The 20,545-nt window shown below is 42.8% G+C and overlaps 2 protein-coding genes across 2 annotated transcripts; one reads left to right on the top strand and one right to left on the bottom strand.

Moving 5' to 3' along the window:
* Window positions 1-36: 36 nt before the first annotated feature.
* On the top strand, window positions 37-6,657 carry orai2 (ORAI calcium release-activated calcium modulator 2). Its single transcript, XM_020097359.2, has 3 exons — window positions 37-402; window positions 2,698-2,933; window positions 3,874-6,657. The coding sequence occupies exons 2-3, from the start codon at window positions 2,703-2,705 to the stop codon at window positions 4,462-4,464; spliced, it is 822 nt and encodes a 273-aa protein (XP_019952918.1). The 5' UTR covers window positions 37-402; window positions 2,698-2,702; the 3' UTR covers window positions 4,465-6,657.
* Window positions 6,658-6,955: 298 nt separating this feature from the next.
* bckdk (branched chain ketoacid dehydrogenase kinase) lies at window positions 6,956-19,210 on the bottom strand. The gene is made up of 11 exons (XM_020097174.2): window positions 18,770-19,210; window positions 16,647-16,715; window positions 16,447-16,557; window positions 14,903-14,950; window positions 13,288-13,407; window positions 13,016-13,114; window positions 12,802-12,875; window positions 12,194-12,322; window positions 11,949-12,038; window positions 11,622-11,777; window positions 6,956-10,883 (listed from the first exon to the last, which is right to left on the bottom strand). The coding sequence occupies exons 1-11, from the start codon at window positions 19,016-19,018 to the stop codon at window positions 10,739-10,741; spliced, it is 1,290 nt and encodes a 429-aa protein (XP_019952733.1). The 5' UTR covers window positions 19,019-19,210; the 3' UTR covers window positions 6,956-10,738.
* Between the last annotated feature and the right edge of the window lie 1,335 nt (window positions 19,211-20,545).

The following is a 20,545-nucleotide window of genomic DNA, read 5'->3' on the forward strand; positions in this document are numbered from 1 at the left end:
GCAATTTGCTTCCATACAGGAAAGGTACACTCGTGCTTTTACTTTGAAGCCGTACACACCCAACCGGAAGTTGTCCTGTTACGGCTCCAGGTTGTCTCCCGTCTCCCGCGGCTCTCACGTCCCGAGGAGCCGAACCGAGAGGAGCCGCTGTCCGGTGGAGTGAAGCCGGGCGAAGCGGAGGACACGTCGCCCAGGTGAGACCGACATGCCGGCGGACTGTTGTCCCGGAGCGGCGCTGTTACACCGGAGCTAACGCTAATGCTAACGTCTGCGAGCGGAAGTGCGGAAGTGGTTGACGGCGAACGGCGTCACTTCTCCGGGTACCTTCAGTCCTGTGGTCGAGAGGAGAGAGGAGAGAAGCTCCGCGGAGTCAGCGCCAGTTTAAAGCTCCTCTGCGAACAGGTGAGATGAAAACACACAAGTTCGAGACCCACGTGGAGGAGTTAGCTCACAGCGGTAGCTAGCTTTGCAGCAGCGCGTGTCACTGTGAAAACAAACCGGGTTTCAGGTTGTTGTTTTTTTTATCGGTTTGTTCCGTCTGTGGATGTTTAGCACTGATGCATGCCCCCCCCCTCCCCCACCCCCCCCCCCCTGGACGACTAGCTGCGTGTTAGCCACGCGAGGTAAACGGATCCTGCTAACTCCACCTCGGTTCTAAATATATAGGTTTGCTGTCCTGCAGAATCTGCAAACCCCGAGGAGACACAAGTGTCCTCCCTGGCGATGCACGACTCCCCAGCAGCAGACACGTTTGCACTTGCATTTTGAAACCACAGTTCTTTTCTCTGTCACCATAAAGTGCAACCCCCCCCACCCCCTCACCCCCTGCAGTTTGTGTGCAGGTTTTGCACAAACTCGGAAAACCAGTGGTTCTTGTTTGCACAGTCGTTTAAAACGTTTGAGTTCAAATTGTCAACATGGAAGAGCTCATCTGTGCAACTAGAGCAATAGTAAGAAACAATAATAGTCAGATGCAATGTCGTAGAACCAAACACACACAAGGGTGCGACAGTGAAAACCAAGGTGACAAGTGTAAAGAGTGTAGGAACATGTTTGCACACGTGATGCTGAGCAACAGAAGTACTCACATGTTTTGTTGTTTTTAATGTTAAATCACCGCCAATGCATCATTTAGTCAGAATGTTTTTTTTTACAAAATACACAAAATATCACAAGTCAAACAAGTTTCTCCCAAACACACGTCGGAGCCACTTCGGCACATTTCCTTGTTTGGTAAAATATGTTGTTAAAACCTAAGAATTCAGCAGAGATTTGTCATCAAGTCTTTGAATGTGTGATTAAAAGATATAGCGTCAGGCAGTGGAGCATTCGAGATCATAGACAGTAGAGGACATTGTTAAGAAACTGGAAAGTTCTTCGTCACGACGTCTGAAATGATCTGAATTTAATTCAGACGTTTACTGTGTAATGTACAGAAAGGATTAACTGCAAGATTTATTGTTTCACAATAAAATACAAACCTTTCTTCTTGATGTGCGTCATGGGATGCTCAACAAATATCATATAAAGCATTTTCAAATCTTTACATACAAAAGTATCGTGAGGAGAAAAGTAGAAGTAAAGCGGATTCTTTTTTTTTTTTCTGTGTCCTTGTGTTTTATCTTTCTCACCATCATTCTTTCCTGTTTTGCCTCCGTCTCGTTCTGCTCTCACTCACACTGGAGCTCTGAGGGGAGGACGGGGACACTCTATGATTACTCTGGAGAGAGTTGTTGCAAAATATTTCAGTGACAGATGGACTTCATGCCTCTGAAGAAAGTTCACTGTGGGTTGTGGGAACATTTGTGGGTTCCCTTTTAAAAGGGCCGAGTGATGGATGTGGATGGAAAGATGGAGCGACAGTGATTGTTAACACTGATTGCTCCGCAGCATGTAGAAAGGTTGAGCGACCGAGCCGCTGCTCTGTAATTTGTGTTATTGTTCCTTCCGAGAAATAAGAATAAATCAACCGGACTTTATTTTTTAAAGCACTTTTCATACAAACATGCACAGAGCAAAACATTATCAACAGGAAGTGAGGAAACGCTGTCGTTATTCTAACCAATGTGAAATGAGGAAACTAGAGGCAGATAAAAAAAAATGGACTAAAAGAGATTAGAAAATGATAAAAATATGAAATAATAAAATATTAAAAAGATGTGTGAAAAGGATAAAGATAAAATTATAGTACGCTTGAATAGAAACATGTAAAACCAGAGATAATAAGTTGGGTATTAAAGGAGAGAAAGTCAATAAGTAAGTAAATAGTTAAATAAATAAAAGAATTAAAGGATTTCTGAAAAACAACTTGTATGTTTAAATAGACATCAATGAATAAAAACATAAAATATAAAACGGGTGAGTCTCGAGTTTGTCTTTAAACGTAATTAACACTTTTTTTTTGAGTAAAGATTTGAAGTTACTACAAACAATTGTGAATTTTGAAGAATATTTTTTAGCTTCTCATTAAATAGTTTGATGATGTTTTATGTGGATTATTGTGCGTTGTTGTGTAGTTTATAAATGCTGTGGTATGAGGCGCCACCTGCTCACATGGAGGTGGCGGGGTTTATAACCTGTACTGCACTTTTGAGGAGCTGTGATGTCGTCCATCTTTGTATTCAGTCTGTTCTGAAGTTCTCCCCTTGATGACGAACGAGGAAACCGCACTGACACGCTCTCCTTCATCTCCACCAGGTGCCATGAGCAGCGAGCTGAACGTGCCCATGGGCTCCCCGGCCCCAGGGGTCTCAGAGCATGCTCCGGACGACGGGGGGATGGACTACAGGGACTGGGTGCGGCGCAGTTACCTGGAGCTGGTCAGCTCCAACCACCACTCGGTGCAGGCCCTGTCCTGGAGGAAGCTCTACCTGAGCCGGGCCAAGCTGAAGGCCTCCAGCAGAACGTCTGCGCTGCTCGCTGGCTTCGCCATGGTCAGTGATCACCGGCACAGGCTCTCAGAGTAAACGCTGCGCTGCGTCTGTGGCAGCTGGTGGTTTCTGTGTGTTTCAGATCCACTAAACTAATGTGTGAGAACACGTAGATGCATTTTCTGGGCAGGAAGTGGGCATCCTGTTTGAGGGTTAGGGTTAGAAAAGTGATCTTGATAAAATAAATTAATAAATATAAAATATTATAAGCCAGGGTTTGTGCTGCAGTGCCTCATTAATATGTTGAACACGTAGAATTCTTTCCTCACATTGGTTTCATGGTTTTCAAAGTCTATTAATTGCTTCGCTCATTAATGGAGTTAAATGCAAAACATTCTCTGGTTTCAGCCGCTGAGACGTGACGGCTTCCTGTGGGTTGTTATCTTTGATTCTCAAACGGCTCCGCTGTTAAACTGAGGATACTCGATGTTTACGCCATCGTGACTGAGTTATCTGAAACTGACTCGGACAATATTATCAGGCTTCTTCAAACTTTATTATTTAGCTTTGAAGCAAGCAGAGTTTGAAGCCTTGTGATTGCATGCCGACTGAAATCTGTTATCATCTGATGTAGACGGTGGATATCGTTACCGAGAAAATGATTTCTTCTTCTTTTTGTAATCGTCATTTCAAGGTTACAATAAGTTTTATATGTGAAACATGTTGATATGATCCAGGTTACGTTGACCTCAGGACACCAGGAGCAAACCACAGAACAAAATCACGACTGCTTGCTGTCCTGGCTCCTAAACGGTGGAAGGAGGAGCTCCTCATTGACACCAGGACAGCAGCAAGTCTTCACATCTCTTCCGACTACACCTCGGTGACGAAGATGATGTCTGGCTGGTTGTTGCATCAGCTAAATGAAATGTTTATATGCATGATGTTCATGACGTTCATGGACACTCAGTAACCTTGTCGTGCATATCGCTGGTTGTTGTAGGTGGCCATGGTGGAGGTGCAGCTGGAGGTGAAGTACAGTTACCCTCGCGTGCTCCTCATCGCCTTCAGCGTGTGCACCACCGTGCTGGTGGCGGTGCACCTCTTCGCTCTGCTGATCAGCACCTGCATCCTGCCCAACGTGGAGGCCGTCAGCAACATCCACAACCTCAACTCCGTCAGCGAGTCGCCCCACGAGCGCATGCACTACTACATCGAGCTGGCCTGGGGCTTCTCCACGGCCCTGGGCATCTTGCTGTTCTTAACGGAGGTGGTGCTCCTCTGCTGGATCAAGTTCCTGCCCATAGGTTCTAACGAGGTCAAAAAGGCCAGCAGCAGCAGCGCCGCGGAGGTCACGACGCACGCCACGATGGAGGCGACGACGAAGTCCCCGGGGCTGGAGAGCGGCTGGCAGGCGGCGCTGGCTTCCACCATCATCATGGTCCCGGTGGGGGTGATTTTTGTGGTGTTTACCATCCACTTCTATCGCTCTCTGGTGCGTCACAAGACAGAACGGCACCACCAGGAGATAGAGGAACTGCACAAGATTAAGATACAGCTGGACGGCCACGAGCGAGGCCTCCTGACTGTGTGATGATCTCACGGCAGCTTTAAGAACTGCCACTCCCACATTTATTTAAACCCTCTCACTGCTCTGACTTCTGTGGTGGCGGTTGATGTTGCCTTGCTCAGACTCCGAGGCTTTAACGCTCCTCTCTTTGCGATTCAAATGGCTGTCACATGTCAGACTGCTAACTTATTCTTAAGGTCAATTTCTGTCGTAGGTTTTGTGCCGTCAGCTCGTCTGTTGATGTGTAATCTGTGTCGGTCAAATAATAATGTTTAAAAAGGTTTACACCAAAAGGGCTAAACGGTTCCGTGTGCCATGTTGTTTTTGTCATGTTCGTGTTTGCGTGGAAGCGTCGCGTGACGATCGGCTCCATTCAGGATCTGGTTCAACGTCGGCAAAATACCCGGATTCACTCTGGAATTCTTTATTCGATTTATTTTCTCCTCACTTCTTATCAGAGAACATTTAAGCTGCAGCTATTAAACTAATTCACATTCATTTAAGTTGCCACAACTCCGGATCATAACGTAGTTATTTTTGGATTATTTTGCTGGGCCAAAGATTATATGAAGACAGAGATGAACCACTCTCCTCGATAAGTGTAGTTGCAATTTTACTCGAACCAGCAGTGTGTGACATCAATAATTTACGCTGATCATGTGAATAATTATGATCCAGGACCTCCAGCACTTGGAGCCAGATTAATAATGAGTGCCAAAGTTTTTCACACGTGGTGAAAAGTTGAAAGGATTCGACAAGGGATTCAAAAAGATTCAGATTTCTTAGGATTTATATTCAACGAGCAAAAACCTCAGACGAGTCCCCAACGTTTCCCTTAAACAAAATAATGCAGATCATGAAATCAGAATTTTGGAAGAACGCAATTACATTTAAATCTGCTAGATCCAAAAATTGTGTTTGGATCCAGATCAAATCAGTCCTTTTAAATTTGCCTGATTTTCCTCCATCAGGAGTTTTTCCCGGGGAAATTGGTGAAAAAGTGAAACTTTCACACACTCGTAGATATCAGATCCTAAATATGGCAGATTGTTTTTCAAAATCCATCTTTTATTTTCAGGAAAAAACTATGAAAATGTTGTAAAATGCCAGATTTCTTAATGTTAAAGAAAAGGATCTGCACCAAAATCAAATGTGTTCTTTTCTGACACATCATGTCACCAAGTTCCGTGAAAATCCGTGTTTTAGTTTTTGGGCAATCTTGCCCACAGGCAAAACGGACAACGCTCACTTACGTCTCTCGCTGCACTGAGCTCGTTTTTGTAAAAAGTCGAGTCGTGCGTCACGCTGCAACCTGCTTGTCTGCTTTGCGCTGATGGAGTGTGTGTGTGTGTGTGCGTGCGTGCGTGTGCGTGCATGGTGCAGCATGGTTCAGAAACAACAAACTGTTAAGTCTTAAAATGTCACGTTAATGGAAAATAGCAATGACGTTGTCACTGTTTTTTTTTTTACGTCCAAAAAAAAAAAAACCTCATGCAAGCCTCGGACCTTTTTAGTGTTTTTCTTCCTTCTAAGAGTTTTTTATACGGATCCTGTGTCAAACCCGTCGATTCAACCAACTGATGCTGCTCAAACTGCTTCAATATGAATGTGCTACTGTCCAAATACAGCTCTGCCTTACAGACCGATGCCTTTTTAATGAACTTTGAAGGTTTTAACACAAGCAGATCTTTTGTTGTTGTTGTTGTTGTTGTCTGGAAATGTATTAAATGCACCGAGTCTCTTGAGGCTCGCAGGGCGGGAGAACACGCCAAAATGGAAATGAGCGAAGGAAATGAAAGCTCATGTTGCGATCAGCTCGACCTCGTGACCCGTCTCCAAATATTGTCGATCCTACCGTACGTTTGCCTTCACTGAGAGGAGCAGGAGATGGTTTGTTGGACGAGGCCGGACTTTGTTACTGTGGTTTTTTTTTTGGAGGGGGGGGGGGTTATTATTTAAAAGGAAAACGTTATCACAACCTGTTTATCACATTCCAAATACGATGACTGACCAAAGTGACGCTCAGTTGTTTGTTTCTCGCTTCTCGGAAGAGAAGGAAAAAAAAAGTGCACTTGTAGTTTAGCTGCGCAGCGAATGACTCTGTCTCGTGTTTGTGGATTCGTGCTTCTGAAATGAAAAGTGTGGACTTGTTGAGATGATGGAAATCACAGCCTGCAAAACAGAACTTCAAATATTAAAATATGTATATATGCTAAATCAAGTCTCCTCGTCTTTTGTAACCACTCACATCCATTCAGAAGTAGAATGTGAAGTCATCTATGAAGTGTGTCGACCTGTTTTGATCATATTAATGACAGTGAACCGACCTGCAGACACTATCTGTCCGAGCAAACAAACGTATGTGGACCGACCACATATTTCTGATCGTGCGTGTGAGTTCAGCCAAAATCCTAAAGCTGAAGATTCGCTGCACAAAGGTTCAAGTGCTTCTTTACTCTTCTTTGAGTAAATTCAACTGTCTGATCACGAACAAGTAAAAATGATGACTCAAAAGTTCCAACCAAATAAAATTTAATGTCTAAAGTTTCCTCAACATAACAGAAAACATGTGGGAGAAGCTGATTTTAGTCAAGGAGACAAAACATTCCATCATGGCAGCACATTTTCTCAGAGAGAGAACTTCATTTTATCTGCAAAAATAACAAAAACCCCAAACCTGGAAAATGAAAATTCACTTTTTTTTTGTCGTTGCATGTTGATGATGAACAATATTTTCTGCATACACTTCTTTTTTTTGGCCAACAGAGGGCAGCCAGTGCACGTTTTTCAATGCTTCATACATGATCCTGCAGGCATCCAAATTCAAAAAGTACAATTTTACCAGCATCATGGTGGAACAGAAGAACGAATCCTTTATCATGCGCCTGAAAAAAGGACACAAGACTTTAACCCATGTTTAAGCTATGTGGCGTTAACCCCCCCCCTCAGCTTCACATGCACAAGCTACCACATCTTCAAGACCTTCAAATCCACAATAAAACACATGAAGTCATAAACATCAGAAAAGAATACAGGTTATACAGTTAACAGTTCATAAAACGGTGAAATAAAGACGAACCTCTCGCAGATTAAATCAGAATATGTTACTGATCTCTAACAACTGAAATAACTGGTTCACTTGTGTTTTCACAATGTCCCACAAGACAAAATCTCATCTTAAATTTAAGGAACATTTTGTATGTAAACGCACTGGAAAGAGAAATAAAGCACATGCAACGTCAAGAGAACCGGTTACTTGATTTGTAAGATTACGACACATTTCAGAAGCTTCCACTATTCATAACTTGTTTAAACAACTGTCCTTTTCCATTATTTAGTTTACACTAGTTATGTGATTCTTAAGATTTTAAAGATGCAGATGTGTGATAAAAATAATAACAGCTCCAGGCCAGTGATATAACTGATAATGCACAGGGTGAATCTCTTGAAAATCAAAACTTCTTTGAACATGATTATTTTTCAAAGTTGTCCTGTTAAGATTCCCAACATCCTTTGAAATAAAAAGATAAACAGCATCGTGAAGTACGCAACCAGAACATAAACCTGAAGAGCATCTGTCGCATCAGCTTGAGATCGAGTGGGGAATGTTCCCGCAGCAGGGAAAGAGAAGACATCTGCTGTGAAATGTATAAACTAATTCATGGAAACTCAGCGAGGCCAGGGTCGACCAATCACTTTCGGGAAAGATCACAACTTGAATATATTAATTTAAATTTTAACTCATATTATTATTTCTTTCTCTTTTTCCGGTATGAGGGGTTTCTTTGTTTTGAAATACTCAGGTCAAAAGGAATGACTGATAAAAACAGACTGACAAAGTTCAGAAGCCTGTAATCCTGAGATGATGAGATCACAAATACATGTTTTGTGTTTAAGATATTTGAAGATAATAACCTGGATGAGACAAGTAACCAAATACAAAATGCTTCAGTTTTGCTTGGAGACGCACTTCTGGAACAAAATGACTCAATATGCTTCCAACAAAGTGTTTGTTAGATCTCATAACAGCGTCTGAAAGTTCCTGTTCGATGGCAGAATCTCTACGGAACAGACAATCCCACCATCTTTATGCAAAACGTGTAATGTCAGGACCTCGATACTGTGATTTCATCCCTCGATCGCTTGAGAACGTTCATGTCGAGGATATCTTAGCTTCATTTCTGGACAGTGGGAGGAAGTACAGATTATTCTTTTTTTGTTTGTTTTAAATAGGAGGTAAAAAGGGGTTAAAAATCATAAACTAAACTTTACAAAATACACATTAGATGTGGCTATTTGTTGTCTTGGAAATGGTAAAAATCAAGTGGTGTTCTGGAGATAATTATTGAGAACAACCTGATCTAGTCTCCCACAGATGACAGTGCAGAAACCCTGCTGCTGCTGCACCGTCCTGAAATGTGCTCTCATACAAAACTTACTTCAAAAACACAAACAAAAAATGAGATTGTCTGAAAAAAATTATGTGAATAATAAAAAAAAAAAAACAACAGAAAAGAAAGACAAGGTAAGATAATACTTCTCTGGTATATTGTTACTCTGAAGGTTGATACAATAAAGTCAAAATCTGCTGTGATCGGTGCTTGTGCTGAGCGTAACATGACCATTGTGCAAAAAAAAAAAACCCCATCAAACTAACGAGTGAGTGACAGGACATGCATCTGTGTGAACCAATAAAGGCAACGGAAAATAATAATAATAATAATAGAAGCAAAGAAAGCAGGGGAGAGTAAAAGCATGCAGTTGAAGCGTCACACTGTAAGGCAACTGAACATCTTGCTTGGCTCTCCTGCCTGAAAGCTCCACAAAGATGCTGCTGATCAAAGATGTTCATCTCGTCGTGTGTTCTCAAAACAGAACAAGACAGAAATCTGTTAATGAGCATTCGGTGGTTTTTTGGCGTTTTCTTCTGCGTTTTCTCAGCCACGGCTGAACTGGACTGAACTGGACTGGACTGGACTGGACTGGACTGGAGGCGTGTTTGTAGAGTAATGCTACTGGTTGTCCAGGGCTGAGGTTTATCACACATCAAGTGTGTGGTTTTTAAAAGGAGACATATTCTGCTCACTGTCATCGGCCTCTGTCTTCTGGCCCAGTCTGCTGCCAACCTATGTGAGAAATGTCGTCCCCCGCTCTCACTTCGAGGCTCATTTATGCTGCCGTTACGTCCGAGAAGAGATACGTCCGTTTTAAAACAACGCGACCGTGACTTCCTAACGCTAAGCAATACATCCACCAGAGGGCAGCGCAGAGTCGAGAGTTTCTGACAACAACAAACAAGGTGCCGCTGGAGGAGCTTGTGATGACGCTCCCCTTAAGAAAGAGCAAAAGCAGCTGTTTGTCTCTTTGCCCGGTCAAAGTGACATCATACATCTATAGGGTTAGACGTTTCTCACAAGTCTCTCCTCACGAAGTTCACCCATTGTTTTAATTTCCTCCCTCCTGTCTAGTGGTTTTCTCGCTGACTGGCTACACTGCCTCCAAGTTTCTTTGCTACCGTCTGTTTCGTCTGCATCTGAAAACTCTCAGAAGTCAAACACAAATACTGACAAGAAGAATGCAGAGTACGGACAGAAGCCTTCGTCTGTTTACGTATCAAGCTCGAGCATAAATGAGCCTTTGTTCGTGGGCGTGCCTCCTTCAATACGAGGACCCTGAAGTTAAACTACTGTCTGTTACTGCAAACGTACACAATCGTCCCTTGTACACTAAAACCAGCGGCTGATAAAGTACTGCGAGGATCTGTTCATTCAAACAGTGGCGGAGCTCGTGAGCAGCTTCACACACATTGAGGAGATTTTGACAGGGTCGCTGGAGTGTCTCAGAAGATTCATTTGAAACAATGATCCATCTAAACGTCTGTTCCTATTTTGAGGCTTATGCAACAAGTGACTTCACAGTGAGCCTCTCCTTCCTCTCTCATTGACATCACTGTCATGCGCAGCTTGTCCCATGAACCTACACAATCAAAAGTTCATACACCCCCGAAAAACTTCAAGACAACAAGCCACACGGTACAAAACACAGAAAAGGAAAAACAAATGAAATCAAGTTGACAGCTAACATAGCTTATAATCAGTCTAAGGCAAAAAAAAACAAAAAACAAGTAGTGAGTTGGTGAAATTAGGAGCTTTTTCTGACAACATACTGTGTCGGTTATCACTCTGTGGACCAAAGTCCTGTAGTCCATGCCGGCCTCCCTGGAGGAAGAAGATCCTCTGCACTCCTGCATGGCCTGAATCCCTGGTTGGGATCTACAGGGATGACGAGAGGGTCAGCTTCACACTCTGAAGCTCTCTCCTTTGCCGTCAATGTGGCGCAGACGCAGGTAGATGTCGGTGCCGATGCCCTGCATAGACTGTATGGACAAGGTGCCGCCCAGGTACTCAGCGTAGGCCCGAGACGTGGGCAAGCCGAAGCCGAACCTGCAGGAGAGAAAGACACAGACACTGAAGCACAGACTCATATCTGTTTGTTTCACAGCCGAATGAAAATCATTTGATGTCCGCAAAACATGGATAAACACGTAACAGTGCAGGTAAATACAGGTGGTGGTAATGTCATGAACACAAATCCACACTCTCCCTGCGTCCTCTTCACAATTTGAGTCAGTTTGAAAATGTGTTTTTATTTCTGCGTCGTCTTCTTTCGAACAAAAAGCTTTTCAAAAAATATGTCACAAGAGGAAAAATGTCTGGTCATGTTACATAAGAAAACAAAGACATGTGCAATCAGATTCACGATGAGAGGAAGTGCTGCACCGTACGAATACCAGTTTGAATGAGTGGATGGAAAAACTACTGCAAAGAGTATTGAGTGATCATCCAGAGCAGAGACGTGCTATAGAAATAGACCTTTTACCATTTACTTAACAAAAACACACGTGCAAATGCAGTTGGATTTGTTTTAGACGTGAAATCAGAGGTCTATGAACGTTTATGTTTATTTAGGTCAGTGGAAAGAAATACAGGCGTCGAAGGCCGCTGATATATTTGCTACACATCACGGCTGCTTTGTGTTTCCTGTATCTGTTCTCAGAAATGAACACGAGTAGGGGCAATACGTTTTTGTTGAAATACTCCAGGAACGGGCATAGTACACATGTAGTACTCAGAAAGTATGTGAACAATTCTATAGTTAACAAAGACAGTGTACATTCTTACCCATGCATCGGGCTGGACTGGTTTCCACTGTTGGTAATGTTGTTGAAGAGGTTGCTCATGCGAGGGTCCTGCGCGCTCTCCTCAGCCGTGCTGAAGTGGTAGTCCATCACTTTGTCAATTATATTGTGAGGGATGCCGCCGCCACGGTCTGAAATCCTGAAACAAAAGATTTACAAGTTTAAAAGCTCTGAGCAGCACAACACTCTGCCACCGTCACATCCTTATGTTTCACATTAACACTCCGACAACAAACTCACTGAATCCTTGGCTCATTTAAGTTTGTTTTTTAAATTGAAATATTCCAGCTGCAGTTGAACGGCCGCTCACCTGATGACAAAATCAAGGTCGTTATTGGCAATCGTGATGACCACATCAGGCACATTATACGGGGTGTCCAAATGACTTTCCATGGTGGCCCTGAGGAGGAACACACAGATGTTAGGGTTGGGATGTTATGATTTATGGATGACAGAAATAAATTTGCTAAATTATTCCTAGTTTCCTGGACAAACACGTAGCCGCAAAAAACACAAACAGATGCGGTCAATCTGGAAAACGGGTGGGAACATTACCTCATGGCGTTCTTGAGGAGCTCGGGCAGGATGTAGTCCAGAGGCAGAGGGATGAAGGGGAAACGAGCGGCTACGTGTCCGTTGATCCTCACCCTGGGCGAGTTTCCATACTGGTGCTCACACAGACGTCTGGTGGACAAGGGGAACATATGAAAAACTAAGTTTTCCACAAAGATAGTATTTATTAATTAGTTTTTTCTCTGTATCACCCAAATGGGACCTGTATACATGTTGCCAGTTACTTTGCTGTTGTAAATCTAATTTCCGCACTAAGCTTATCCATATCGGATTCGTTGTGTTGACACGTTCAATAACAGCCGAGCTCATTTCCGTGCTATTCACTGATTATTGGTGTCCCCACACCCACTCACACACACAGAGAGAGAGAGAGAGAGAGAGATTTAATGTGAACTTTTCTTTTTGAACTCAGTGAAAGTCACTTCACGATAAGATTACTAAAGTAAACAGGACAGATAGCTCATATCTCGTTCACAGCTCCGGGGGTGAAAACGCTGCATGTGAGCGAGCGTTATTTATATAAACTCTGACCCCCTGCGTCACACAGAAGCAGAAAGTCATCTAAAGGTGATAAGTAAACAAACACTCACCTGGCAAAGTCCACCCACTTCTCTATGATCTTTTTGGGAGAGAGGCGTCTGCATATGATCCCGACAAAATCAGCCTAAAAACACAGAAAACTATGTTTAAACAGGCCCCACCGATGTTTGAGGAATATGAAAATCAACCTGGTTTAGCATACGTTACGTTAACAAAACACTTAAGGTTTAGAATCATTTGAATCATAGAAACTTTCAGATGTACATTATCTTCGTGGAGGGCGAGATGGTGCGTGGCCAACATTCGGATTCCCAGACGAGAGCACAGCGTTGTATCCAGGAAGCTGCGGATAATTGTCTCATCCTGAAAAAACGAGGGGGGGGTAAAGAAATGTTCCCAGACAAAACTCAAATCAAACAAAACTTTAGTCTAAGTCTCTTTATAGGATCATCAGTTATGGATGATCTCCAACATTCCTGCTACAGTCGAACTTTCTCTGTCTTCAATCGTGAAGTGTGGAGGGAGACAGCTCTCACCTGGATGTGTCGGCGACACTCCCTGAAGCCCTGAGCCAACATGGTGACCACATCTTTGTGGTCGTCCAGGAGCTGCTGCACCAGTTTACAGAAACGAGCCTCCACGTCCTGATCCTTGATCTGTCAAAACAAAATCACCACATATCGACACGGTCACCTCCTTCAATTTTAAAAGGATCAAAGCAAAGTCACTGGTTTCTCTACTCCTGCTTTAATTTGCTCTCAGCGCTAAACTCAACACTTCCATCCGTGTTTACCTGATGCTTTGATAAATTCAGCATGATGTAAAGTTTCACAGGAATAAATCCAGAAGTAGAACGACAGAGTTGCATAATACTCACCACAAACACAGTTTTCATTCATTAATCGTTTATACACATCCTGCCTATACAGTATGTTTCACAACGAAGGCCTCCAATTGATCAAAGGGGATAATCAAATCCTTTTCTGGCTTTTATTGTGAAAAACCTACAGAAATACAATAACTCCATATTAATTTTGAACATAAATGTCCATAAAAGAAAATGAAAGTAAGAGAATTTGTTTTGTGACAATGTGCACATGAAAGAACCTTTGACCTCTGGTGAACAAGAGCTGATCTCAACCTTCAGAACTAATAACACCTGCTGGCATCTCTGACATTCCCCTAATCTGTTCAATGTTTTCAGAAAAACAACATTCTTGGGGATTTAATGCTATTAACCAGCAGGGGGCATACTTAACATAAAGCCACTGTAAGATATACATTTTCTGGCATCTGCAGAATCTACGTATACATTGAAAAAATAGAAAAGCTAGCGGGCAAGTTTTCAGAACAGAATGATCCCGTCTAAATCCGCCTACACATGCCGACCAACGCACACACGCCCAGCTGTCTTTATATAGAGCAGAGCAGAATGGTCTATATGTATGAACAGGAACAAGTGGGACATGTTTGTCTTTTTTGTTGAGGACATAGCAGCCGAGTAAAAAGTCAAAGCCGAGGCTGTTTACTGTCACTGTCAAGACGTAACAACCACGATGACTGACCCACATTCCACCCTGCACATATTTTCTGTAACTGAATCCAGAGAGAACTAAGATTGCACAAGTTGTGAGCTTTTGTCAGTTACAGTTCAGACTCTACATGATGTTAAAAACATACATGATCTTAGTTTCAGACCACCCAGCACTGATACAAACATACATGTATAAAACTTATTACTCCACTTTTAGTGCTGCCTGGTTCATGGGTGGGTAAGTATTTATTTGACTCTGCCAGATAAACCATTTAAATGGCGAAACAAACAAACAAACCTCTTTCTGTTCAATCAATCAGATGTGAGTCTCTTTTTTTATACAAAAATCTTTGTTAATGAAATAACATTGAGTTTTTTGGGGTTCGCACGACACTTGGGGCTTTTTATTCAGACGTGATGTGATGGAAAATACATTAACGTTTAGGTTCAATTGCAGCTCTGAGTGAAAAACACATTCAGCATCAGCTCAACCAATCCTGGAGTTGCAACAGCCAAGACTATCAGAAGTGACAGCAAATGTTCACACTTCCTGTTTGTGGTCATGGACTTGAACTTGAACTCTTAACCTTGTGTTTGTGTGTGTGTAGGACACTCACCTGCGGAAAGTCACTGACCATGTGGTACGCTCTGATATACAATTCATGCTGTAAAAGAAAAAGGGAGAAGAGAGGTGGAGGCTTTAGTTAGACTGGTTCTTCAATCATCGTCCATCCAACCAGAAATAATCACACTAGCAGCTCAGCCCTTTGACTGGGCCCTGCAGTCAGCACAACTCCACACGTGGCTCACATTACAAAACAGAACGTTTGAAAGCAAGAACTTCTGACCGACAAAGCTTGAACAACTCCTTTTACAGAAAATAGTCCCTGTTGCACAGTTACACATGAGTTGAAATCATATCTGGCTTTCATTCATGACGTGGATCAGCTGAAACTCTAAACCTGCGCCGACCATTGTGTTACTTGTCAATGAAGGAGCTGTGGGAGTGACTTAAGCCACCCTAACCTACATTTTAACTGGTGGCGTTCAAGGGGAGCAACGCTTTATGCAATCAGCACAGAGGAGCTGCGTGATGCCAGAAAGGAAGGAATCTAGGTGAAAGTTGAAGAGCGCAGAGGCGGTGAATTGGTTGTGAAGGGCCTGCTTGCAAAATCAGAGCGAGAGAGAGAGAGAGAGAGAGACAGAGAGAGAGAGATAGAGAGACAGAGAGAACGTTTCCTGTGTGAATAAACTCTCACTGAAAATAAAAACAATGGCCTCAACATGTTTTGATCCAGGCTCTGGTGTCGTTTTTACTGCTTCTGTTTACGTGCAAGAAAATCTGGTGACTGCTTTATGTTTCAGAGTCAGATTTATGGGTTCTACTGACTGAGGGTTTGGGACAACTGTGTATGAGACATATGCTGACACCTCCATACATTGACCGTGGACGGTTTTCATCAGAACGACCTTCGAAGTGTTGAAAACAGGAACTGTCAGCAGCAGAAAATCATTGCTCCAGAAGTATCACTAGTTCACGTCGAGCCTGAACGTCTAAAAAAAAAGAACATTCTAAACCGTACAAAGTTGTTTAATCTGACAAATTACATTCAGTCCAATGTGTTTATGTGACTGGCTCTTGTATGTCGCTCAGTGCAAAAGTATTTTTGTCTTTTCAGTCCAATGTCTCTCAGGCCCACTCCCATCAACAGACATGCTACACCCTCCCTGTGTCACTGCAGCTGTGTTGACACTCCGTAAATCGAGCTCAATGGCTGCATTTCTTTTAAATTAGCTTTTCATACAACATTCTCACTCACACTGACGGCAGTGAGTTACAATGGAAGGTGCTGGCCTGGGCATCGGGGGTAATTTGGTGTGCAGCCCAGGAACACTTAATGTGGACAGGACATGTGGGACAAATGGATCTGCCAACTCTGTAATGAGTGCTCTACCTACAATGGAGGCCGAAGCTGCACACACACACACTCAGTATGTGAAACTTCTTTGCTAATTTCATCCAAAATTTAGTCAAGGCCTTTCCTGTGCTGAGGCCTGGTGGTCACTTTCTTATTATAACATCCACTGACAGACCGATGTTCCCTCACTTCATTTAAAGCTTCACTCCAGGAGCAGTGCTGGGTGAGAATTGTGTTCTTACCACTTGCAGAATTGTGGGGTTGCAGCCAATGATGAAGGGCAAACTGCGGAAGCCCTTGATGCGATGAGCGATTCGTACAGGCAGCTCTTTGTGAAGGTACTTGGCACTGCTCTGAAATCACAAACAAACACAGAGTGAAGAGTCAAAGACATCAAACAGAATCTTTTTACAGGTACACTCAATGTGGCGGACGTATTTACCAAGATGTGATGTCCATCAGGAGACTTCCCAGAATACAGCAGGGTGGCCAAGGTCAGTCGCACTGAGGCCTGAGGAGAAAAAAGACAGATCAAGATCAAGTTAATGGGACTGAGACTTTCTGCTAAAAACATTCATTATGAAACAGACAGCTGAATCCTCACCATTTCCTTAGCAGCATACATTCAGACATTAAGGACACCTTCAACAAAAGGTGTGCTGGTTCTCAAATCTAAAATTAGCAGCCACGAAAGAACCTATTCCAAACGAAACACTGTTTGTACCTTGGGCTCAACTCTATGTTTGAATTTCCCTCCGGGCATTCTGATTTAACTAATTCAAATAGGGTCATTAAGCTTATGTCAACGTATTTATATCAGCTAATGTATTAATATCATATGTTTTAACTCTTTAATGTGGATGTTGGCTGTGCTCTATTAGAAATACTAGTACTAGAGATTTAAAACTCTGATCCAAACATTTATTTTAAAGCTACTGAGTGATACGTTATATATATACATTATATAGTGTTATACACAGTATATTTGTGTGCACTAAGCAGGGAGTTGACCAGGCTCAGCCAGGGAAACACGCTACTAGTCACGTACTGTGGGAGAGGAACCAGTGTGAGACAGCAGGTGGTGAATCACAGTTCAGTGGATAGTGGTTTTCAGGGCACTGAGTCAACAAGACTGTTACACCTACAAGACGATGTTGTACAAAGATGTTTCATGCTCGTGATAATCACATTGAGAGTTAAATTTACTATAATGTAAAAAAAAGAAAAGCAGAGTATTTGACCTGTGTGGAAGGAAATTTCAAATAAATGAAATTCAGCTGCAGCTTATGTCATCCATAATCACAGGTCTTCTTTCATGTGAAGTCAGCTAACGTTACCACGGCTGCCAGTTCTTGCTAGGACCTGCTGTATCTACATTTCTTATCTCGATATGGAGGGACTCATGGATATAAGGTGCAAACGCCTCACACTGGGATCAGATCTCATGTTAATAATACCGGGTGTGCATGAGGCCAAAGTGGTGCACAAGAGTGAAACAGCCATTAACGTTATAGGCGGTGTTTACCCTCCAATGACCCCTGCTGCTACGACATTGTGAAAATATTTGCTCAAGTGCAGGGAGGCATGAGTGCACGTCCGTACCAAATTGAAAACTGTCTGGTACACAAGGAACAAGATGAAAAGTGGACCAGATTGTAGAGAAAGAGCAGAGATCAGACGATCACCAAAAACTCCAGAGATCCAGTCTCAGCAGACACAACACGCCTGTGTTTTAAAAAGCGCTGAAGAGGTATTTTATCCTATCTCAGTGTTTGATCTTGACGTGCAGCTGCATGAGAAACACTGGAGCTGAGATTGTTGTGAACTTTTGGGGCAAACATGGACTGAACAACCTAAGTTAGTGGGAAGGAGGAGTGGCAGTGTTATCAGAGAACAGGATATGTTTGTGTAAGACAACTTTCCGTTGATACTTATGAGCTGGCACGTTTCTATCTCATCTCACTGAATGTTGAATATTTGCATTAAAAGCCAAAAAAAGACAGACCCAACACTAACACAGCTGCGTTCAAAGACCAACTGATCTGATATCAGTGACCTTCTGTGCGGTTATAGTTTCAATCACGGCTTTTCTTCAACACCATCAAGAATAAATCACACGTTTGTGTGTGTTTAATGATTATTAAGCTGAATTAAACGCGATAAAAAAATACAAAAAACTAGCTAGCTAACCAGTGAACAACCCAATGACACCGCGTTCAAGCCCTGCGGGAAAATCGATCCAAATAGCGGTAAGAGCGACCGGAACATTGCTCGGGGACTTCGGACAGTCGGGAACATGCTGTCTGGATGTGCTCTCGTTGGACTGTCAAAGTAACGTGAAGCTGTCAATTGAAGTGGAGCCCACCCCAAAAAAAAAAAAAAACTTTGCTGTGTCCCTGAACACAACACAACACAACACACACACACGGTGCGGCTAACGGCTAACGCTGCTGTCAAGCTAGAGCTAGCTTACCGCGACTGGACACGGAGGGGACAACGGCTCCGGAGAGGCTGGGAACCGGGTTTTTAAAAATAAAATAAAATAATAAAAAACCCCTGTCTTACCTTCTCTGCGGAGACATCGATGGCGGACTGGTTGTAGAAAGACGTGACGGACTTGGACCTCTCCCTCGCCAGCTCCGAGAAGCCCTGCATCGAGGACGTGGAGCGGAATCGGGGGCTCTCCGCGCTGGACGGAGGCGGCGGCGCTGTTTTGGTGACCGGGGCCAGCAAGAGGCTGCCGATCCTCGGCCTGGTCCTGCACGAAGCACCGCTCAGCATCTCCGCCGCCAAACCCGCCAGCCCGGGACGCATCTGGACACGAGGCGTGCGGGAGGGCTTCTTGTGCGCGTGAACAGGTCGCTGTGACCCTGACTCGTGAGAGCGCCGAGGGTTCGGATGCTGCTACGGGGCCATCGGGGATCGAGCCATGATGGTGCACGTCTGTGGTACAGTACGAAGAACAGAAAGGGCTTTGTACGCGTCGGCCAATGGCGGAGCGAGCAGGCATGACGACACGACAGCTGAGCCAATCAGCAAGAGAGAGAGAGGCGGGGCCAAGCAGCATCACTCCCCCCTTCCTCCTCCTACCATTGTACAGTAGAGTTCACATGTTAATTCACTTTACTTTGTTTTTATATATATATATATATGTATATATACATATATATACATATACATATACATGCTGCAATTCTACAGTCTATCAGTCTGTTATAAGGAACCCTACAGTACATTTACAATACTTGCATTGGGTAGTTATTTGTGTAAAATGCAGGTGAAAGGGTTTCTATTGGCAGACATTGAATGTAAATAGTCTCAGATATATTTTCACTAGTGTTTCATCTAAATCGTACAAATTGTTGTTTTCTTTACTCTAGAATGTCTCCTTTATATTTACATCTGGCCGGTTCTTCTTCACTACGCTACGTTTTTTTTTACAGAAGCCCAAACTGGACAAACTAAACACCTTTTGAGTTTTTATGACTGAAGGATACCACAGGTTCGATTTCATGTTTGGAAGAGAGGGGTGAGGTGAGGGGTGTTCAGCTGCAATATGCAACTTCACCACTAGATCTCACTCAATTCTACACACTGCACCTTTAACCTGGGGTGACAGAAATGTTTTTTTTAATTACACAAATGTGTCACCCGGTGATACATCATAATAATCATATTTACATACATATGTTTTCACATATATATATATATATATATATATATAAATTTGTACAAAACAAACTGAAAAATATACATATACAGAGAAAGAAAATAAAAATAAAATGAAATGAGACAGATTTATGGAATCAAGTGTTTAAAGTCAAATTGAATCTAATCGGTATTGAGTTACCTCTATCTGCACACAGACACCAACTGTGCAATATTCACAAGTGTTTTTTTTATCTGTTTAACTGCTTCCTGAGTTAATAGTTAATAGAGAAATCTACTTATTTTATTATAGTTTCTTTCTTAGACATCGCAGGAAGAATGAGTCTCACAAAATGTCAGAAAATTTAAAACACAAAACAGATCATACAGAAATGAATACCTCACATTTGGCCGATTGTCACTGCTAACATCTATACCCGTCACGGACTCATTTTTTGATTCTTGGCATTAAAAGTCAAGGTCGTGCTATATGGTCGAAGCACTCTGGTGGTATCTTTACCCAGAAGTCACCAGCAGATGGTTGTTATTCAGAGGTGAAGGACGCTTTGACAGAGTAATCCAGACGGAGTGTGACGATGAGATATTTGTCTTTCCTCGTTATAGGACCAATATTATGCAGCTTTTCGATGAACGAATTGAAAGGTAATTTATTTGTTAAATCCCAGAACAAAC

This window comes from Paralichthys olivaceus, chromosome 15 (genome assembly GCF_024713975.1).
Source record: "Paralichthys olivaceus isolate ysfri-2021 chromosome 15, ASM2471397v2, whole genome shotgun sequence".
NCBI classification, from domain to species: Eukaryota; Metazoa; Chordata; class Actinopteri; order Pleuronectiformes; family Paralichthyidae; genus Paralichthys; species Paralichthys olivaceus.